Source organism: Chelonia mydas, chromosome 25, assembly GCF_015237465.2.
Source record: "Chelonia mydas isolate rCheMyd1 chromosome 25, rCheMyd1.pri.v2, whole genome shotgun sequence".
NCBI classification, from domain to species: Eukaryota; Metazoa; Chordata; order Testudines; family Cheloniidae; genus Chelonia; species Chelonia mydas.
The window spans coordinates 7,427,555-7,447,737 of record NC_057858.1 but is presented as its reverse complement, the minus strand read 5'-3'; the positions used below and the strand labels follow the sequence as shown (position 1 = coordinate 7,447,737).

The 20,183-nt window shown below is 50.9% G+C and overlaps 1 protein-coding gene across 1 annotated transcript; it reads left to right on the top strand.

Moving 5' to 3' along the window:
* Positions 1-18,510: 18,510 nt before the first annotated feature.
* Positions 18,511-19,607, top strand: FUT3 (fucosyltransferase 3 (Lewis blood group)). Its single transcript, XM_007072236.3, has one exon. The coding sequence runs from the start codon at positions 18,511-18,513 to the stop codon at positions 19,597-19,599; it is 1,089 nt and encodes a 362-aa protein (XP_007072298.1). The 3' UTR covers positions 19,600-19,607.
* Positions 19,608-20,183: the final 576 nt, after the last annotated feature.

Below are 20,183 nucleotides of genomic sequence, written 5' to 3'. Positions count from 1 at the left end.
TTGGAACAAACTGCAAAGAGACGTGGTAGATTCTCGATCTCCTGAAATCTTCAGATCGAGACTGGATGCCTTTCTGGAAGATGAGAGTTAGCCCTGCCCAAGTGTTTGGGCTCAAAGCAGACGTAACTGGAAGAAATTCTCTGGCCTGTGTTATACAGAAAGGCAGCCTACGTGATCTCATTGTTCCTTTTGGCCTTAAAAATCTATAAAACCATTATATTTTGTTGGAGTTTAAACGTGACGTTGTCACATCCTTCCTGATATTACCTCACTGACTTTGAGTACAGAATGCAACTGGTTGCAATGTTTTAATCAAAACAGTTTATTACCAAAAAAACGGCTTCTCTGCCAAAAGTCTGTGGAGGATTTTTAGTCTGGTTGCAATTTGCCAGTTGCAGTGTGGTTGCCGTTTTAATCCCCACTGTAAGTGCAAAACACAACTCAACTGAACTATGCCTCGGAAGGGGCATTTCCGTAGTGGAGATGAAATAGGGCTAATTAAAGATAAGCAACTGCCTGACTGTATTAAAAAGGAACTTGAAGGAACCCAGTCAGTTCACTCCAAAAGAAGCATTTACACTAAAATCTTTTTACACGGCACTTATCCTGTAAAAGGCCATTCGAATGAGTATAAATGTAATTTATGCACATTTACATCCCCTTCGGGCTCTGACTGTGAATGAAAATCCGGCTCTATGTCTTTCTTTTACAAGAAAAGACCATTTGATAGAGTGGACTGAGGGTACCTCCAAGCAGAGAGACAATTCAGTCTTGGCAGAAGTTTTTTTAAACTCCTGGGATGACAAAAAAGGGGAACTGGAGAAAAACGTTCAAGTGTCAGGCAGGACAAGGAAAAACAAATGATGAAAGCGGTGAGGAGGAGGGCAACATTATGGGGCATGGATTGCATGCATCTACTGGGCATTGTGAATGGCTCAGTTAACAGATGTTAATCATTTGCAGCCCAAACAGTTTCACCCAGCAATAGATGTCCCACCCTTTAATCATGTACCCACACCAAACCCTTTGTACTAAGCGTGACCAGGACTGATTTGTTGGAAGTTAACTGAGAGGCAACACCCATGAAGATGGAAGCAATTGGCTTGGCAACGACACTCAACGGGGAACAATATGTGACTGAAATGTACAGAGCTGCCTTCCTGGTGGCATGTGACGTAGCAGAGCTCTGTCAGAGTGGGAAGGGTAGAGCAGTGTGTGTGCTGGGATTCAAAAGGCACATTCCAGATTTCCTTCAGCTCTTTACAGAGCAAGGAAGCCGGGGATGGGTGGAACAGTCCTCAGATTTCTGCCCTGTTATCTCCAGTGTCGGCCCACCTGCCCCGCCAAACACAGGAGCCTGTGAAAAGCTGCCACTCTCCACCCTCCTCTTTCCCCCACCCTGCTTCTCTGCAGGGCCCCTTTGTCGTGGAGGAGTTGCCAAGGCTGATTGGCAACAGAGGCTAGGGACACGCAGAACATGGTGTTGGATCCCTGGCCACGCTGGCTAATAGTCATTGATGGACCTATCCTCAGTGAACTTATCTAGTTCTTATTGGAGCCCTGTTATAGTTTTGGCCTTCACAACATCCCCTGGCAAAGACTTCCACAGGTTGACTGTGAAGAAATACTTTCTTATTCACCCACGAAAGCTCATGCTCCAATACGTCTGTTAGTCTATAAGATGCCACAGGACTCTTCGCCGCTTTCACAGATCCAGACTAACACGGCTACCCCTCTGATACTTTCTTAGTCTCTAAGGTGCCACAAGTCCTCCTTTTCTTTTTGCGGATACAGATTAACACGGCTGCTACTCTGAAACCTTTCTTTTGTTTGTTTTAAATCTACTGCCTATTAATTTCATTGGGTGACAACCATGTCCTTGTGTTATGGAAGGAGTAAATAACATTTCTTTGTTCAAGTTTTCCACACCATTCATGATTTTATGGATGTTTATCATATCTCCCCTTAGTCATCTCTTTTCCAAGCTGAAAAGTCCCAGTCTGTTTAATCTCTCCTCATATGGAAGCCATTCCATACCCCTAATCATTTCTGTTGCCCTTCGCTGTAGCTTTTCCAAATCCAATATATCTTTTTTGAGATAGGGTGACCAAATCTGCACTCGGTATTTAATATATAGGCATACCATGGATTTATATAGAGGCAATATGATATTTTCTGTCTTATTATCTCTCCCTTTCTTAATAATTGCCAATATTCTGTTCGCTTTTTTCATTGCCACTGTACATTGAGCAAATGTTTTCAGAGAACTCTCCACAATGACTCCAAGACCTCTTTCTTGGCAGGTAACAGCTAATTTAGACCCCATCATTTTGTATGTATAGTTGGGATTATATTTTTCCAGGTGCATTACTTTGCATTTATCACCATTGAATTTCATCTGCCATTGTGTCGCCCCGTCACCCAGTTTTGTGAGATCCCTTTGTAGCTCTTTGCAGTCAGCTTCGGACTTAACTATCCTGAATAGTTTTGTATCATCTGCAAATTTTGCCACCTCCCTGTTCACCCCTTTTCCAGATCACTGATGAATATGTTGAACAGCACTGGGCCCAGGACAGACCCCTGGAGGACATCACCATTTACCTCTCTCCATTCTGAAAAGGGACTCTTTATTCCCAAGCTTTGTTTCCTATATTTTACCTGGAATGCCTGACAATGCTTTCAGGATCACCTAAAGACCCTTAATTTAATGTAATGACAAATCTTTTGTTCTCTTAATTGCCCTGCCTCTGTTTATAAACAAACTCCCTGCCCCAAGGGCAGAAGGTGGGAGCAGAGCAGAACCCGCCCCCATTCCAACCCCTTCCCCAAAGTCCCTGCCCCAACTCTGTCCCCTCCCTGCCCCTATTGGACTCCTTCCCCAAATCCCTGCCCCAGGAGCGTGCTGTGGTCCCGCTCCTCCGCCGTCCCTCCCAAAGCTTGTTACACCGCAAAACAGCTGTTTTGCAGCAGCAAGTGCTGGGAGGAGAAGCAGGGAAGGCGCGCTCAGGGGAGGAGGCAGAGGCAAGCTGGGGCGGGGTGCCAGGGCGGGGAGCTGCCGGTGGGTGCAGAGCCCCCACCAATTCTTCCCCGTGGGTGCTCCAGCCCCGGCGCACCCATGGAGTCAGCACCTATGGGTCTTGCATCTCAGTCACTGGGGAGAGCCATGCTCTTTGTTTGCTGTGACTGGAGAGAAAAAGAGAACTTGTTCTTTACAATTTACTTGCCTGGCTGCAATGGGCTGGTGCAAAAAGGAAGCTACACATGAAATCAGGATGAAATCTGTTTAAATAGATGCACGGATTGTTTGACTTGAATTATTGTTTCGGAATGGAGGCTGCACGGGGTAGGGGCTCAGGCTGGAATGTTCAGGAATTTGGGGTTAGAAAAATGTAAAAGCCATTTCCATTGGAATGACAATCCTTCAGCTACAAGGTCCCTGGCACATGGGTCAGAATTAGAGGTCCCGTCCGACTGCTGACCCGCCCGCAGGTGCATCCTGCAGCACTGGAACAGCTTAAGGGTATGAATCTGTGACCCAAAAACAGAGGGCACAGAGTTTGACGGGGATCCCCTGGGTCAAGTGTACAGTAGAACCTCAGCGGTATGAACACTGAGAGTGCTAAAGGAGTTGGCGGATGTGATTGCAGAGCCATTGGCCATTATCTTTGAAAACTCATGGCGATCAGGGGAAGTCCCGGATGACTGGAAAAAGGCTAATGTAGTGCCCATCTTTAAAAAAGGGAAGGAGGAGGATCCAGGGAACTACAGGCCAGTCAGCCTCACCTCAGTCCCTGGAAAAATCATGGAGCAGGTCCTCAAGGAATCAATTCTGAAGCACTTAGAGGAGAGGAAAGTGATCAGGAACAGTCAGCATGGATTCACCAAGGGCAAGTCATGCCTGACTAATATAATTGCCTTCTATGATGAGATAACTGGCTCTGTGGATGAGGGGAAAGCAGTGGACGTGTTGTTCCTTGACTTTAGCAAAGCTTTTGACATGGTCTTCCACAGTATTCTTGCCAGCAAGTTAAAGAAGTATGGGCTGGATGAATGGACTATAAGGTGGATAGAAAGTTGGCTAGATTGTTGGGCTCAACGGGTAGTGATCAATGGCTCCATGTCTAGTTGGCAGCCGGTATCAAGTGGAGTGCCCCAAGGGTCGGTTCTCGGGCCGGTTTTGTTCAATATCTTCATTAATGATCTGGAGGATGGTGTGGATGGCACCCTCAGCAAGTTTGCAGATGACACTAAACTGGGAGGAGAGGTAGATATCCTGGAGGGTAGGGATAGGATACAGAGGGACCTAGACAAATTAGAGGATTGGGCCAAAAGAAATCTGATGAGGTTCAACAAGGACAAGTGCAGAGTCCTGCACTTAGGACGGAAGAATCTCATGCACCGCTACAGACTAGGGACCGAATGGCTAGGCAGAAGTTCTGCAGAAAAGGACCTAGGGGTGACAGTGGACGAGAAGCTGGATAGGAGTCAACAGTGTGCCCTTGTAGCCAAGAAGGCCAATGGCATTTTGGGATGTATAAGTAGGACCATTGCCAGCAGATTGAGGGACGTGATTGTTCCCCTCTATTCGACATTGGTGAGGCCTCATCTGGAGTACTGTGTCCAGTTTTGGGCCCCACACTACAAGAAGGATGTGGAAAAATTGGAAAGAGTCCAGCGGAGGGCAACAAAAATGATTAGGGGGCTGGAGAACATGACTTACGAGGAGAGGCTGAGGGAACTGGGATTGTTTAGTCTGCAGAAGAGAAGAATGAGGGGGGATTTGATAGTTGCTTTCAATTACCTGAAAGGGGGTTCCAAAGAGGATGGATCTAGATTGTTCTCAGTGGTAGCAGATGACAGATCGAGGAGTGTAGGGAGCCAGGGTGGCTCGCCTCCGAACCAGAGGGTAAAGAGCCACCCTTTCAGCCTGAGTGGGCAGGGCCAGGCCAAGCTCCCGCCAATCCCTGGAAGGGGAAGGGTGGGACGGGAAGTACAAAGGGCGCGGCCCTCTGCCCAGTGAAGAGAGCACCAGGGAGGGAGACAGACACAGGCGGCTGGCTGCTCCCTCGCGATCCTGCTGCTGACCCAGGCGAAGCCCTGGGCAAGGAGGAGCCTGACCGGGAGGAAGGCCTGTGGCAACCAGGGCTGCCGGCCGCTGACTACCCAGAGGACCTGGAGGGGCCTGGCTGCAGCCCAGGCCAGCGTGAGTCCGAGACCGAGGGGGAGCAGGAGCGGCCCGCAGCGGAATACCCGGAGGAGATGGAGGGACCGGAGCGACCCGCCTGACAGACCGGGTAGGAAGTAGCCCAGGCGCCGAACTACACCGCGGGGTGGGTGTGTTTGGTCAGCGGGCGCGGACGGCCCCGCTGACCCAGCGGCGGGACTTTCGCCTCCCGCCACTGTCAGGGCCCTGGGCTGGAACGCAGTGGAGTCGGGTGGGCCTGCGTTCCTCTACCCCGGCGCTCCCCCGGCCCGAGGGGCCCGCTCCGGACTCCGGCCGGCGCTCCCCCGGCCCGAGGGGCCCGCTCCGGACTCCGGCCGGCGCTCCCCCGGCCCGAGGGGCCCGCTCCGGACTCCGGCCGGCGCTCCCCCGGCCCGAGGGGCGCGCTCCGGACTCCGGCCGGCGCTCCCCCGGCCCGAGGGGCGCGCTCCGGACTCCGGCCGGCGCTCCCCCGGCCCGAGGGGCCCGCTCCGGACTCCGGCCGGCGCTCCCCCGGCCCGAGGGGCCCGCTCCGGACTCCGGCCGGCGCACCTTCCCCACTAATTCCCCAACGCCCGGAAGGTGTGGCTGAGGCCTGCCACGAAGACCATAGCTCTCCATCGCCCCTAGGGGCTCAGAGGACCAACCGACACCTGTCACAAGGAGTAAAGGTCTCAAGTTGCAGTGGGGGAGGTTTAGGTTGGATATTAGGAAAAACTTTTTCACTAGGAGGGTGGTGAAACACTGGAATGCATTATCTAGGGAGGTGGTGGAATCTCCTTCCTTAGAAGTTTTTAAGGTCAGGCTTGACAAAGCCCTGGCTGGGATGATTTAGTTGGGGTTGGTCCTGCTCTGAGCAGGGGGTTGGACTAGATGACCTCCTGAGGTCCCTTCCAACCCTGATATTCTATGTAGTGAACACACACGGTCAATCACACACCTCCTTTGGACTGGAAGTGCACAATCAGGCAGCAGCAGAGACACCCCCCCCCCCCAAAAAAAAAAAAAGAAAATCAAATACTGTACTGTGTTAAACGTCAACTACTAAAAAAATAAAGCAAAAGCAGCATTTTTCTTCTGCACAGTAAAGTTCCAAAACTGTATTACGTCAATGTTCAGTCACAAACTTTTGAAAGAACAACCATAACCTTTTGTTCAGAGTTACGAACAGCCTCCATTCCCGAGGTGTTTGTAACTCTGAGATTCTACTGTATGTGCAATAATTCACCAAAGCATGGCATGTAAGATCTCTACCCTGCAGATCTGTGGGTCATAACACAGGCTCTGTTCAGGGAGGGGGCAGGAGATGCTTAGCATCCTTCACCTAGGGGACAAGCTGACAGCATGGCTGGTCTCATGGAAAAGGGATCACAGGCTGTCTGGTTGACAAGCACTGGTGAGCAACACTGTATTAAAGATGTCCCTTGTGGATTAATGCCTGGTTTTATTTTATATGTAGCCCTTTGTTTCCAATATTTCTACTTGCTATCACTTGACTCTATACATTGTTAAACAAACTTTTTCTTGTGTTCACTACAAACTTACCTAAGTGCTGTGTTAAATGGAGCAGTGCTCAGAGGTGTAACTGGTAGGCTTTGGGAGCAGTGGATGTGTGAATACTGTGCGGCTCCAGTGGACCAGGGACAGGATGCTCCAGTGGACACACGGAGGGCTCAAGAATAATTGCATTAAGCATCTGCCAGGAACTGCAATCAAGAAGGGATATGGTTCTCCTCTTTTCATGAAGTGAAGCCCAGTCATTGGTTGAGTTTCCAGATACTGAGCACCTTGAGCGGAGCCTTCAGACCGGGCTTCCCAACAGCAGGGGCCATCACAGAGCAGAATTTCAGAACTTTTCTTTTAAAAATCTACCTGGTTGAACTCTTACGTTGTGGGGGAACAATTACTCTGACTCACCCTGCTCCTATGTCGCCCCATCAAGTCACTCCATGGTTCAGGGTGATACTTGTCAAGGGTATCGCAACCTGCCCCTTTGTTTGCTGGGTCTGACACCTTTAAATGGCTAAGGAGCCCACGCGGCTGCCATTTTGTCAGACAGAGCAGATGCAACCTATGCCAGAGGAGATACACACTCTGCTCTTCTAGGAGAACTTTACTTTCGTTCTTTGTTGCTCCCTTTAACCCACAGTGGAAGTTATCAGACACAGGCGGCCTGGTTTTCTGTTGTGACACAGTTCCTTTGTACTGCTCCACTGGCAAAAAGAGACCTTAAGGGAGTAACCCTCTAGTTGGGAATTTCTTTGGCATGGGGGAATCCTGGGGGCAAGGCTGGTGCTACCAGGGGACTGAAGGTGTACATTTGCCCTCCCAAACAATCTTCAAGGGGCCCCAAATGAGAATGAGGCCCAAGGTGCAGGCAAGAGAGAATCAGACCCAAAGCTTTACAAAAGTGAAACATACTATACGCTCTGTATCCTAATAAAATGAGAACCCGGCTACACAGACTCAAAGGCAGAGTTAGAAACCAAGAGAAGGTTTATGTTAGAGCTGGTTGGACATTTTTTGTCAAATTTTTTTTTGGATGAAAAATGCCATTTTCGGGTCAAAGTATCAAACTGTTTCCCTTAGTGTATTGAAAGGCAGCAGTTTGATTCTGCCCATAATGATTTTTAAAATAAAATAGAATATTTTAACTATTATGTTATATTATGGCAAGTCCCAGTAGTCATGCATCATATGACATATTACGGACACAAAATAATGTAAAAATAATGAAAATATTAAAAACGGGGGAGAAAATAGAATATCCAAATTTCAAAATGAAAGTTGTCCAAACCTGAAATTTTTCAGATGTTCTGAAATTTCAAAAATCTTTGTTTTCGTTCCAATTTGGACTAAAACCAAATTTAAAAACATCAAAATTTCCCCATCAACTGGAAATGTCAAGTTTCAACATCTCTTGTTTAAAATGGGGCAACATCATTTTGGCAAATGCAATAAAGAGCAGAGAAAACACAAGCGTTTATTACCCGGCTCCAGTATTCAGGGTCAAGAAGCCATACGGTAGAAGCCTATATTTTACAATAAGCATCTGACACACACAGCAACGAGGAAATCAAAGACCTGTCTCAGGAACATAAAACATGCATTGCATTTCAATCTTGCCATAGCTACCAGCTGTCATGGGCAGGGCATGGGTGCTCCGGCTAAGTGGGTGGAGCTGGAGTTAGGGGCCTGGGACCTGAGCTAAGGGTCAGAGCTGGAGTCGGAGATCAGGAGCCAAAGCAATGCAAAGGAGCAGGCTGTGTCAAAGCAGCCAGCTGAGTATCTACCCAGTTGTACAGAAAATTTTCTTCTGTGCCCTCCAGGCTTAAATAGAGCACCTGGATCAGTCAGGGAACTGGGAAGCACTGCCAGTCAGACCCTTTGTGGGCAGCAGCGCCTTTCAGCCCATGGCACCTGCTTCCCCAGAGCTATGCGGTGGAGATGTGGATGGGGCAGAGACCCAGGGACCAGCAGCCACATGTTCTGGACCCATGGATGCTCACACCAGGGCTGTTAAGAGCTCTTTCTTGGGACTGCTCTGACTAAACCTCCATGCTTCACTTCAGCAGGGAGTCTGCGTGAACAGGGGTGGTTAGCGGATCAGGCTCCAGCATGGCTTCCAAAACCAAGGACAGCAGCCCTGAAAGAAGTGGGGAAGCCAGTGGAGTCTGAGGATGGAGGGAGGCAGTGCAGCGGGGGAGGTTTCTCAGCATGGAGGGGAGTAGCATTCTGCAGATGCTGATGCCTGGAGAGTGGAGATTTGAGGAGGCCAGCTGGTGAGTAGGTGCAACTAATCCAGGGGAGAGAGTTTCAGCAGAGGAAGAGTGGAGCCGGTGTGAAGTGGGTTACACAGTGTCTGGAGGTGGATTATGGGGAGATTATTTTTATAGGCACAAAGAGCAGCTAGGCACCCACTGAAGGGTCACCTATAGGGGATTTGAGACACGAGAGAGTGGTCAGGATCAGGGATGATCTCAAGATCATGAATCTTCGGAGCAAAGGCATATTTTAGGCCTGATAAGATGCCTGCTCTGATTTTTAAGAGTCTGGTTTGGTGACATTTAACACAGTGGCGGATTTAGAGTTAGTGGGGCCCTGTGCTCAGCTTCATTTTTGGGGCCCCCTCCTTGGGACCCGGCTAAGAACATTCTCTCTTATCTCCCCCCCCGACCCCCGTTTTTCATTCTTTTTTCCTCCATCCTCCTCCTATAAGTCATAGGAAGTAAATGAATATAAAGAGAGGTACTTTGATTGTTTTTTTGAAGTCTAACGTATTTTTCCACAGACCACTTGAAAATTCGCTGAGGGTCTTGGCGGACCACTTAATGCTCTTTCCAAACATTGTTTGTACCGTTCACTAACTATTGTAAAGCGCTTTGGATAAGAGTGCTTTATAAAGTAAAAAAAGTTGGGGTGTGGGGTCTGGCCAGGACTTCGGGGTGTGGGAGGGGGCTCAGGGCTGGGGGGTGCAGAGTCTGGGTGGGAGTTAGGGTGCAGGATTGGGCTGGAGGTTGCGGTGCAGGATCTGGCCAGGAGTTAGGATGCAGGAGGGGGCTCAGGGTTGGAGCAGGAGGTTGGGGTGTGGAGCGCTTAACTGGGGCAGCTCCGGTTTGGTGCAAGGGGTGCAGGTGGGAATGTGGGGGGGGGGGGTGCAGGAGCTCCCATTTGGTGCTCAGGGTGGGGATATGTGTGGGGGGTGCAGGAGTCAGGGAGGGCAGGGGGCTGGGCTGGGGTTGTGGGGGTGCTCCCGGCCCCCTGCAGCTCACGGCAGGGGGAGGGGTATGTGTAGGGGGAATGCGGGGGCCCTGCCTTTGCTCCGCCCTGCCCCGATTCCACCCCCTTCCCCAAGGCCTCGCTGCTGCCTCTTCCCTGCCTCCTCCCCCAAGTGTGCTGTGGCCCTGCTCCTCCCCCTCCCTCCCGGAGCGACCTGAGTGGAACCTGTTCCTTTGGGGGGGGGGGAGGGATAGCTCAGTGGTTTGAGCATTGGCCTGCTAAACCCAGGGTTCTGAGTTCAATCCTTGAGGGGGCCATTTGGGATCTGGGGCAAAAATTGGGGATTGGTCCTGCTTTGAGCAGGGGGTTGGACTAGATGACCTCCTGAGGTCCCTTCCAACCCTGAGATTCTATGAGTGCCGGCAAACAGCTGTTCGGCAGTGGGGAAAGCGGCACACTTGGGGGAGGAGGCGGGGGAGAGGGGAGCTTGGCTGCCGGTGGGGGCGAAGCCTGCGGCAGGAGCTGGCAGGGCCAAGCTTCTGGCCCCGCTGCTGCCTGGCCCTGGGGCCCCCTGTTGTTGGGGGCCCCCTTGCCAGGGCTCCCTGTGTTTTACTGTAAATCCGCCTCTGGTTTAACAGCTTAAGCTTAATGAGAACCCTGCATGTGTAATTGCTGAGCAATCACATTTATGGGAAAAACAAAAGAAAGTAGCCATGAAGCTAGAAGAAACTTGTTTGAGCTAACCCAAACTGTTCTGACAGGGGAGGGGACTTAACAGGGTAATCAGAAACTACGACATATACATGAATAAAGTGAACAGAAATTAAAAATTGTCAAACAAAGGGAAACAGAAGCTGCGTTGTCCAGCGCTGGAAGCAGCTGTGAGGAAATCATCCTGAGCTTCCCACTTGTGAGTGCACTGATTATTATTTGCTAGTGGTTTGCCTTAATAAAGATTGTTGGACCCACCTGCTGAGTAGTGAATCTCTGACCAACAGTGACGTGCTGTGGAAACCAGAGGAAGGTCTGTGTAGAAGATGGAAGTGGAATCCAGATCAAGAAGGACTTTTGCCCTTGAGACATTTACCAGGCGAGAATTGAGATAGGACCAAGTCAACCTGAAGCATTATCTGGCACAGAAGTGGAGAGTGGAGTGCTGCCATGGGGATGGGCCAGAGGGATGAAAGTCCTGGGGAGGAGAGGAGGTGATTTTCCACCTCTTTGCACTTCATGCAGACATTTATACCAGGGCACAGTTGGCGTGAAACGCTACCAGCTCAGGTTTCAGAGTAGCAGCCATGTTAGTCTGTATTCGCAAAAAGAAAAGGAGGACTTGTGGCACCTTAGAGACTAACCAATTTATTTGAGCATAAGCTTTCGTGAGCTACAGCTCACTTCATTGGATGCATAAAAGTGGAAAATGGAGTGAGGATGTTTTTATACACACAGACCATGAAAAAATGGGTGTTTATCACTTCAAAAGGTTTTCTCCCCCCACCCCACTCTCCTACCAACTCAGAGCAGCGGCTGGATATCGTCAGTTCATTCCACTCCTCACTGTCGCTAATCCCCAGAACACACCTGGAGATTGCAAGGCATGGGCAGAGACAGCAATAGGGGTGAAATTGTGATGTCTTATGATGAAATTAAAGCCAGTGGGAGCCAGACTGGATACAAAGTCAGGGAAATGGACAGATCTTGCAAGGTGCCTAATTTCCAAGAATTACCCAGCTTTATAGGGCCAGAACCTCAGTGGGTGTAAATTGGCATGGCTCTATTAAACTCAGTGGAGTCATGTAGATTTACAGCAGCAGCAGATTGGGCTTGTAGGCAACTAGAAGCAGGAGTGGACAGCTGCCTGGGTCTGATTCTCATTTCATTGGCTGGGGTTTCACACTGAAGTCACTCCACCAGCTGACCTGCTCTTGATTTACCCCATTGTAAGTGAGGCGAGAAGCAGAAGCGAGCTTCCTGGGGTTCTTCATCAAACACCTTCTTCCTCTCTTCCCTTTGAGATATGAAGTCCACCCCCTTGAGATGTGTGTCCTGCACCTGTGGACCCCTGAGAGTACATCCACATTGCAGCTAGAGGTGTAATTCCCAGCTCGGGGAGACACATTCATGCTAGCTTTGGTTGCCCAGCAGCGTGTGGGCAAGTCACCCAAGTACGTGCTGATGGTCTCGGATGGGATTGTAGTCAGATGATTGGCCTGTGCTCCAACCCCCACGCTGTGGCCACATTGCTATTTGTAGCACACTAGCCAGTGCATGTCTGTGTACCCGAGCTGGAAATTACACCTCCAGCTCAGTGCAGATGTAGCCTGACACACACAGCATCACCATCAGAGGTGTGTAACATGAAGGGTCCAATAAGTGAACACCCAAGATACCTGGAATAGAAGCAAAGGCCCATTTATTTGCTGGTGCAGCTCCACCCCATAACCCATGTATGAATTTGGCCCAGGGAATCCACATTACTAAGATTCTTTATGCGAATCAAGCAGTGGCATGTTTCGACTCCAACAACACGGATATTTGTTTCTCTTTCTAGCGTGAAATCACACCCTCAACATATTTCCGTCACATTAAACATGTCACACTCTCTAGTCACTGCTCCCCGGAAGTATGGCTGAGCCTGCAGGAGTTCGTTCCAGGCTCCCCTTCTGTTAACAATATCCTAACTGGCAACAGATTAAAAGGCTGTGCTTGATCTCAGCAAGGAGTCTGTTCCTGGAAAGGCCCATGGCACCAATGCTGACAAGTATGGCAGGGCAATACAGGAGAATGCAAAGAGAATCTACAGAAAAGGGGCCTTGATTTTACTCACCGCAGGCTGGTGCATGAGATGGGATATGGAGGCTCTTCCGATGGGTCACTGGTATTAAGGACTGAAGTTTTAACCACTGGTGTCGTCTGTCCATTAAGAGCCAGATCCAAAGGTCATTGAATGGGCAGCTGTCCACTGATATCAAAGGGCTCTGAATCAGGCCCTGTGTAAGTTTTCAATTTCTTAGGATCAGTCTTCTTTACACCATGGTTGTAGCCCAAGCTGCCTGTGTGGACAGAACCATCCCTCACACCCACCCACCCCTCCCTTCTCTACCCCCATTTATAACCATTTTAGAAAACTTTTGATAAGGCTGAGGTGAAATCTTGACCCCCAGACAAAATGTTCCTTGACTTCAGTGGGGCCAGGATTTCACCCTAGGAATTTGCCTGGGTGCGGGGGGGAGGAGGTGGGGTAGAGCCCAGTTTGACAGCCCGCAGCTTCTTCCCTCAATTCCCCTCAGTAGCTTCCAGCCTAGAGACTTCTTACTTTGGCTGCCGGGGAGAGACGTCGTCATCTCCCTTGGCCTGGGGACACTCATCGCCATGCAGGATTGGGCCCCCGCAAGTCCCAGTGGGGGCTGTTGGGGCTCATTGCCTCACAGGATCTGGCCCAAGGGTTGCTGTGGATGCGCCGTACCTTGTGAACAACCCTAGGAAAAGTCAGCTCCACTGAAACCCCCTCCGTCCGTCAATGGCCCAGCAACCGAAATTTGAGATGGACTCATGACGTTGTGGCTCACCTGTCTACCCATAGCACCTTGTCACTCCTCTCCACGCCTACCTCTTAAATCCAGGGAATAGCCCAGCCCCTCCCTCTTGAATTCTGTCCCTTTTCCAAAGAACACCTCCTTCTCGGTGCATTTTGTCTCCCCAGAGGCTGAATTGTTGACTTAAGGATGCAGATTTTGGAGGCATCAACTGCCACTCAGAGCGTTAAAACCTGAACTCTGCCCTTCCCCTTCAAAGGGAAAGGTGCCACGTCACACCCAGCAAGGAAGGCCACACAAAGGGCAGAAACAGAAAAACGAGCTAGAAAAGGCTTGTCATCTGCTACTGTCTACAAACCAAATACGCCACTGGACAGGCCTGAAGAGGTTGGGCAAAGCTGTTAAATGATATGCGATTCCCTACTTCAATTCCAGCATCTTCTTTATTCCTCACTCCCCCGTTTGCAGCCAGCTGGTGTGCAAGCGTGGAAGCTGTGTCCTCAACTGGCACAGTTATGGAAGAAACAAGGTGGGTGAGGGAAGATCTTTTATTGACCCACCTTGTTGCTCCAATATCCTGGGACCGACATGGCAATCGCTACCCTGCATATGTTCTGAAAGTCTCTGGAGTCTGTGCCATGGGGCGCACCACTCGCCGCTGGACGGGCGCCTCCTTCTGGTACCCGCGGGATTAGCTCCAGCCCAACCCCTGGTTTGCACACCGTCACTCCGTCCGCCTGCAGCTCCTCTCACAGCCTCGGGAACCACAGCGTCCTCCGTGGCTCGGCCCTCCGGCCGTGTCACTGTCTGTGTCCCCCCTTCTGGGGGGGGGGGGGGCGGGGTTAGTTCCTCAGGAGCCCTAGGCATTCTTCCTGCTCATGGCCTCTGTGCCACATGCCCCGTGGATGGTAGGTGAACCCGGGCCCACCCTCTTCTCTGGGTTCCAGCCCAGGGACCCTCAGCTTAGCAGCCCTTGCTCTCCCTCTCCCCTGAAGCCAGCAGGGACTCAGCTCTAGCCAGAGGCTTGGGCCAGTGGCGGCTCAGGCTGGTGCTCGGGTTGGCCGAGCTGGCATAGCTGGGGCAGGCTGGCTAGGGCTCCTGTGGCCACGGGGGTGGGGTGGTGGACTCAGGACTCTGGCAGGCGAGGGTGGGAGGGCAGGGCCTTGGGCAAAAGGGGTGGGGTCATGGGCTAGACTCCCCAAAGGTGGGGGTTCACCTGCAGCCCGTGAGAAGAAGGAATTCTGATATTTTCTGATACCCAAAGAGCACCCAGAGGCTTTGGGGCAGGAGGAGAGGGAGAAGGTGGTTTTGTCTCACATTTAGGTGCCCTGTATTCTGGGGCCAGTGCAAGTTTAGAGCAGCCTGAAGGCCTCTGTAGTTTGCACCCAGCTGCCTATGCAGTCAAGGGGTTATTCCAGCAACTGGGAATAGGCAGAGTGCAGAGTTATGAGGATACCCCTTTTTCCTTAGCCACACCCCCTACGCACCCCCCTAAACTGTGGGCTGCTGGAGGAGGAGGAATTCTGCAGAGCTGCTACACCACTTCTACAGCTCCCTGGGGAGTCGCCCAACACCAGAGAAATTCCGGATCCACTTGGCACCAGCAACATATGTTATACATAAAGGGACACAAGCAAACAAGTTTCAGAGTAACAGCCGTGTTAGTCTGTATTCGCGAAAAGGAGGACTTGTGGCACCTTAGAGACTAATGAAGTGAGCTGTAGCTCACGAAAGCTTATGCTCAAATAAATTGGTTAGTCTCTAAGGTGCCACAAGCAAACAAGAAGAAAAGAAAAGTAAAGTCTTCAGGAGAGAGCAGAGTGCGTCTGTCCTGTGGCTCTGTCTCACAAAATGGTAGTTCCTTACCCATTTAAAGGTGCAGTACACAGAACACCCCACATGAGCTGGGATTTTCAGACCCTGAGGGATAGTCAATAGGCAGACCGTGGGCCAAATCCAGACCTCCAGATGCTTTTGAAGGGACCCCCAATTTTTGTATTTACTTAGTATCATTGTTTTTTTAAAAAAATTTCTCTGGAATCTGGACCCTGACTCTACTTTGACCAAGAAATTTGGACCTTGACAAAAAAAAATAAATTGACTACCCCTGGACTTCTGCATCCAACGACCAGTGACGGACTCCCAGAAAGTGCAGTGGTTTCAGACCCTTAAACGCTTTGGAAAACTCCAGTCATGATGGTTTTAAGAAAAGGCTCCTTCTGCCCTGTGATGTTGCACCAGCCCAAGTGCTGAACCCCAGAAAACCCAGCCAGTGCCTGTGTCTGTCTCCCAGTGAAATAAACCAGAGAACCCACTGCCTTTCCTGGGTAGCGTTCCTGGAACGCAGGGTGGATCAGCCCCAGGTCTGACACAGCTTTTCCCAGTCAGGAATTGGAGTCTGTGACCTCAGGCGCTCTGGGCAACCAAACCCAAGTATATCGCTCCCCTTTGCTCGATGACATTTTTCATATTCCTCCCTGTTAGAACCCTACCCTTAAAAGCAGCTCCAGTCTGGAGGATGTACCTGGGGGCAAGCCTAGGGGATAAAAGGCACCTCTAGACCTGACCCTTGTGCCTGGCACATAGGGATTAGAAGAATTTAAAAGCCCTTCACAGCAAATTCCTGAACATCCCATGCCTGATTCCTGCCCCCCCTTCCAGGTGCAGCCTCCATCCAGAAACTGTAATTAAGTCAAACAGCCCGCGCTCCCATTTAAATACATTTCATCCTGATTTAATGCATGAACGGCCTTTTCATGCCAGCCACTTGCAGCCCGGCAGGTGCACAAAAAAAACAATTCACCCCAGTTGCAGCAACTGAAAATCATGGCTCACCCCAGTGATTAAGATACACAAGACGAACTCATCTGGGCTGCCGGGGGGGCGGGGGGGGGGGAGAGGGAGCCCAAGGCAGGGCCTGGCGAGCTTTGTAGCAGGACAGGGCCCATAGCTGGTCTTCCCCAAGCAGAGTTGGTATCGCTCCACGTCCCTGTCCAGCTCACCTCCACGTCCCTGTCCAGCTCACCTCCACGTCCCTGTCCAGCTCACCTCTCGAGTGCTGTGAGTCACGAGGGGATGAAGGAGTCAGAAGGCAAAAGCTTGAAGGCCTTGGTGACACGTCCAGGCCTGAGATCCCGGCTGAGGTTTTCAAAGGGGGTTTGGCAGCACGTTGGAATCAATGGGAGCTGTGCGGCTAAATCTGCTCCTTAGCCTTGAAAGTCGTGGTGATTAATAAAGTCCTTATCAGCCTAGGCAACGCCTCTATGGCAAAGGAGAAATGGAGGGTGGAGAGTGGCAGGTCTGCACACACTCCCGTGTTCTGCAGGGCATTTGGGCCATCTCTGCAGCTGATGTCCGTACCGGGCAGAGCTCTGAGAACTGTTCCATCCATCCCCTGCTTGCTTGCACTGCAAAGAGCCCTTGGGAGCTCAAGAAGATCTGGAATCCCAGCACACACACATTGCTCCGCCCATCCCATTCACAGGGAAAGGTGGAGCGTCACATCCAACCAGGAAGGCCAATCTGATATGTTTCAATCTTGTATCGCCCCTCTTCGAATGCTGTTTCCAGTCCAATTGCTTCCCTCTTCTTTGGCATCAGCGCTCAATTAACTTCAAACAAATCAGTCTTGGGCACAATTGTTACGAAAGGGCTTGGGGTGGGGATGTTCAAAGAGGGCAGGACTTATTTCTTGGGGATCTTGTTCTGGCTGCAGCTGATCGGCATACAGTAAACAATTGGCCCAGAGATACATGAAATCCACTCCCTGTAACTTTGCCCTCCTCATTCTGTTTTGCGTCACTTGCTTTCTCTTATCCCACTTGCCGCTTCAACTCATCTCACCAGAGCACTTGTAGTCATTTCAGGAACTTGTCAGGACGGAAGCCAGAGGTGAGTCGCTTTCTTCACTGCTGTCTGGAATGCTGTTTGGGAGGTAAATTCTCTAATCATAGGCAGTCTGGTCCAGGGTGTAGGGGCACTGGCTGAGGTGGCAGGATCTCTGGGTTCTATTCCCACTTCTGCCAGCCATCTGGTCTATGACCTTGGGCAAGCTGTTTCCTCTCCTCTGCTGCATCTGTGTTGGTGTGAGCTCTTCAGGGACGGGACTATGGCAGGGCTGAGTAGATAGCACCATGAATCCTGGACTCCTTGCTGCTGTACTGTTATGCAAATGAATTTCTAAAAAAGGGACAGGTGAAAAGTGGAGTAAAAGGCTGAGGAATAACTGAGGTGGGCGGCGGTGAAGGAAACCCCAAGGCCTTTGGAAGATCCTATGTAACCCACCGGCGAGTGTGTATTATAGCAGACAGCTATGGCGCCTGGTATCCTCAGCTCACGCTTTTAGCTCTGGGAGTTCCTGGTGTGTCAGCCAAAAGGGTGGCAGTCACATCTAAACTGGTGGGTGTTCCCACTGTACTTTGAATGAGGAAGTGGGTGAAACTGCAACCTGGAATTACCTGATGCCTCCCTAAATCCCTCCTGCCAGCTGGAGGTGGCCATCTCCATTTTCTGTCCTGAGGCGCCGGCTCCATTTACACAACTGTAGCGCTTGTGGGGGTGAACCCTAAGCCGGCGGGAGAGAGCTTAATAAGTGCACCTCCATGAAAGGCGGAAGCTAAGTCAACACCGGCGCTTAGGTCGGGGTAGTTTGTGTCACTCGGGGTGTGGATTATCCACACCCCTGAGAGATGTAAGTTCTACCAAAGTAAACTGTAGTGTAGACGAGGTCTAAGTGGTTGGAAAGGACTAGCCATTTCAGTTTTCTCTGGGCAACCCAGTTTGCTCTGGGTAATTCCCAGCCACAAGGGCAGCATCACACCTAAATGAGGTTATTTCAGCGGGGGCGGGTTGGTGCGGGGCGCCAAAGAACTTATCTACCTTTGGTGTGAGTCTGCGAGTGATTCTGCTTCACGTTGCTTCAGATTTGTGGGGAACGCTTTCTAACATGCTTTGCCAGTTCTTGGCATTGTTCCTTCCCGCCCATCCCCACCACGTTCAGTTATTGCTATCACTAATCATGCCATTATTGGTGTCTCCTGCATTCCCAGGCCAGCAATGCCGCTCAGCGACCAGAAGAAAAACCCACCCTGCAAGCACCTCCTAATCTTTATTCTCTCCCAATTGGTAACCGCCTTCTGTTTGTTTCTTTACCTTCGGCCCTCCAGGGACCCTGGCCCAGAGGCCTGGGCTGGCAATCCCTCTTCAGTCATAGTCCAGCCTGGAAACAACTCCACAGCTCCAGAGGCTGGTTCGGAGCTGACCATCCTCCTGTGGACCTGGCCCTTTGGGCAACGTGTTGCTCTGCAAAAATGCTCCGAGCTCTTTGGCATCCGAGACTGTCACATCACGGCCAACCGTAGCTGGTACCACAAGGCCAATGCAGTGATTGTGCATCACAGGGATGTGTGCTTCAGCCCAAAGAAGCTGCCCCAGGCCCCACGGCCTCCTTCCCAGCACTGGATCTGGTTCAACTTGGAGTCCCCCAGCCACAGCCCTAACCTGAACTTCATGGATAACCTCTTCAACCTGACCATGTCTTACCGGAGGGACTCTGATATCTTCACCCCCTATGGGTGGCTGGAGGTCCTCAGCCAGCCCCAGAACTTCAGCATCCCAGCCAAGTCCAAGCTGGTGGCCTGGGCAGTGAGTAACTGGAACCCAGCCTCCCACCGGGTGCAGTACTATGAGGAGCTGAAGAAATACCTCCACGTGGATATATACGGCAGCCATCACATGTCTCTGCCCCGGGACAAGCACTTCTCCATCCTGTCCCAGTACAAATTCTACCTGGCCTTTGAGAACTCGCTTCATGAGGACTACATCACCGAGAAGCTCTGGAACAATGCCCTGGGCTCAGGGGCTGTGCCTGTTGTCTGCGGCCCCCCCCGAAAAAACTACGAGCGCTTTCTGCCCTCCGATGCCTTTATTCACATTGATGACTTTCCCAATGCTCAAGGGCTGGCCCAGTATCTCCAGGAGCTGGACAAGGACCCAGCACGCTACCAGCGCTACTTCCAGTGGCGAACATGGCTAAAACCGTCCGAGCGAAGTTCCTGGACCGTCCACTTCTGCAAAGCCTGCCGGGCCTTGCAAATGACAGAGACCTACCAGACCAGGCCTGGTTTGGCCAAGTGGTTCCGCTAGGAGTTACATGCTCAGTTTGCTGTTTTTAGCGCAGATCATTTCCTGCAGGTTCAGTTGCAATTAGCCAAGACTGCTACTTTTCTTTGTACAGAGACATGCCTGCATTTGTTACAAGCTGCGTAGACTTTGCACCAGGAATTGGCTGTTCCATGCACCCCGCACCCCTCTGCCGGTCCTCGGCTGACTAGCTTCAAAAATCTGAAACTGTGAAATGCAGAATGAGGAAGAGATAACAGAACAAAAGGCAGCTTCTGGGAGTGAAGGGAGGGGACCAGTTTGTTGGAGCTGTGGTTATGGCCGGTCTAGGATGTTGGCAGGAACTCAATCTTAGTTTGAAACAGTCAGGAAAGATCTGCTTCACCCTTATGGCACCTTAGAGACTAACCAATTTATTTGAGCATGAGCTTTCGTGAGCTATAGCTCACTTCATCGGATGCATACTGTGGAAACTGCAGAAGACATTATATACACAGAGACCATGAAACAATACCTCCTCCCACCCCACTCTCCTGCTGGTAATAGCTTATCTAAAGTGATCATCAAGTTGGGCCATTTCCAGCACAAGTCCAGGTTTTCTCACCCTC

What these genes read in the sequence shown, in the direction of transcription:
- FUT3 (XM_007072236.3), top strand. Translation starts at nt 18,511, where the DNA reads ATGCCGCTCAGCGACCAGAAGAAAAACCCACCCTGCAAGCACCTCCTA.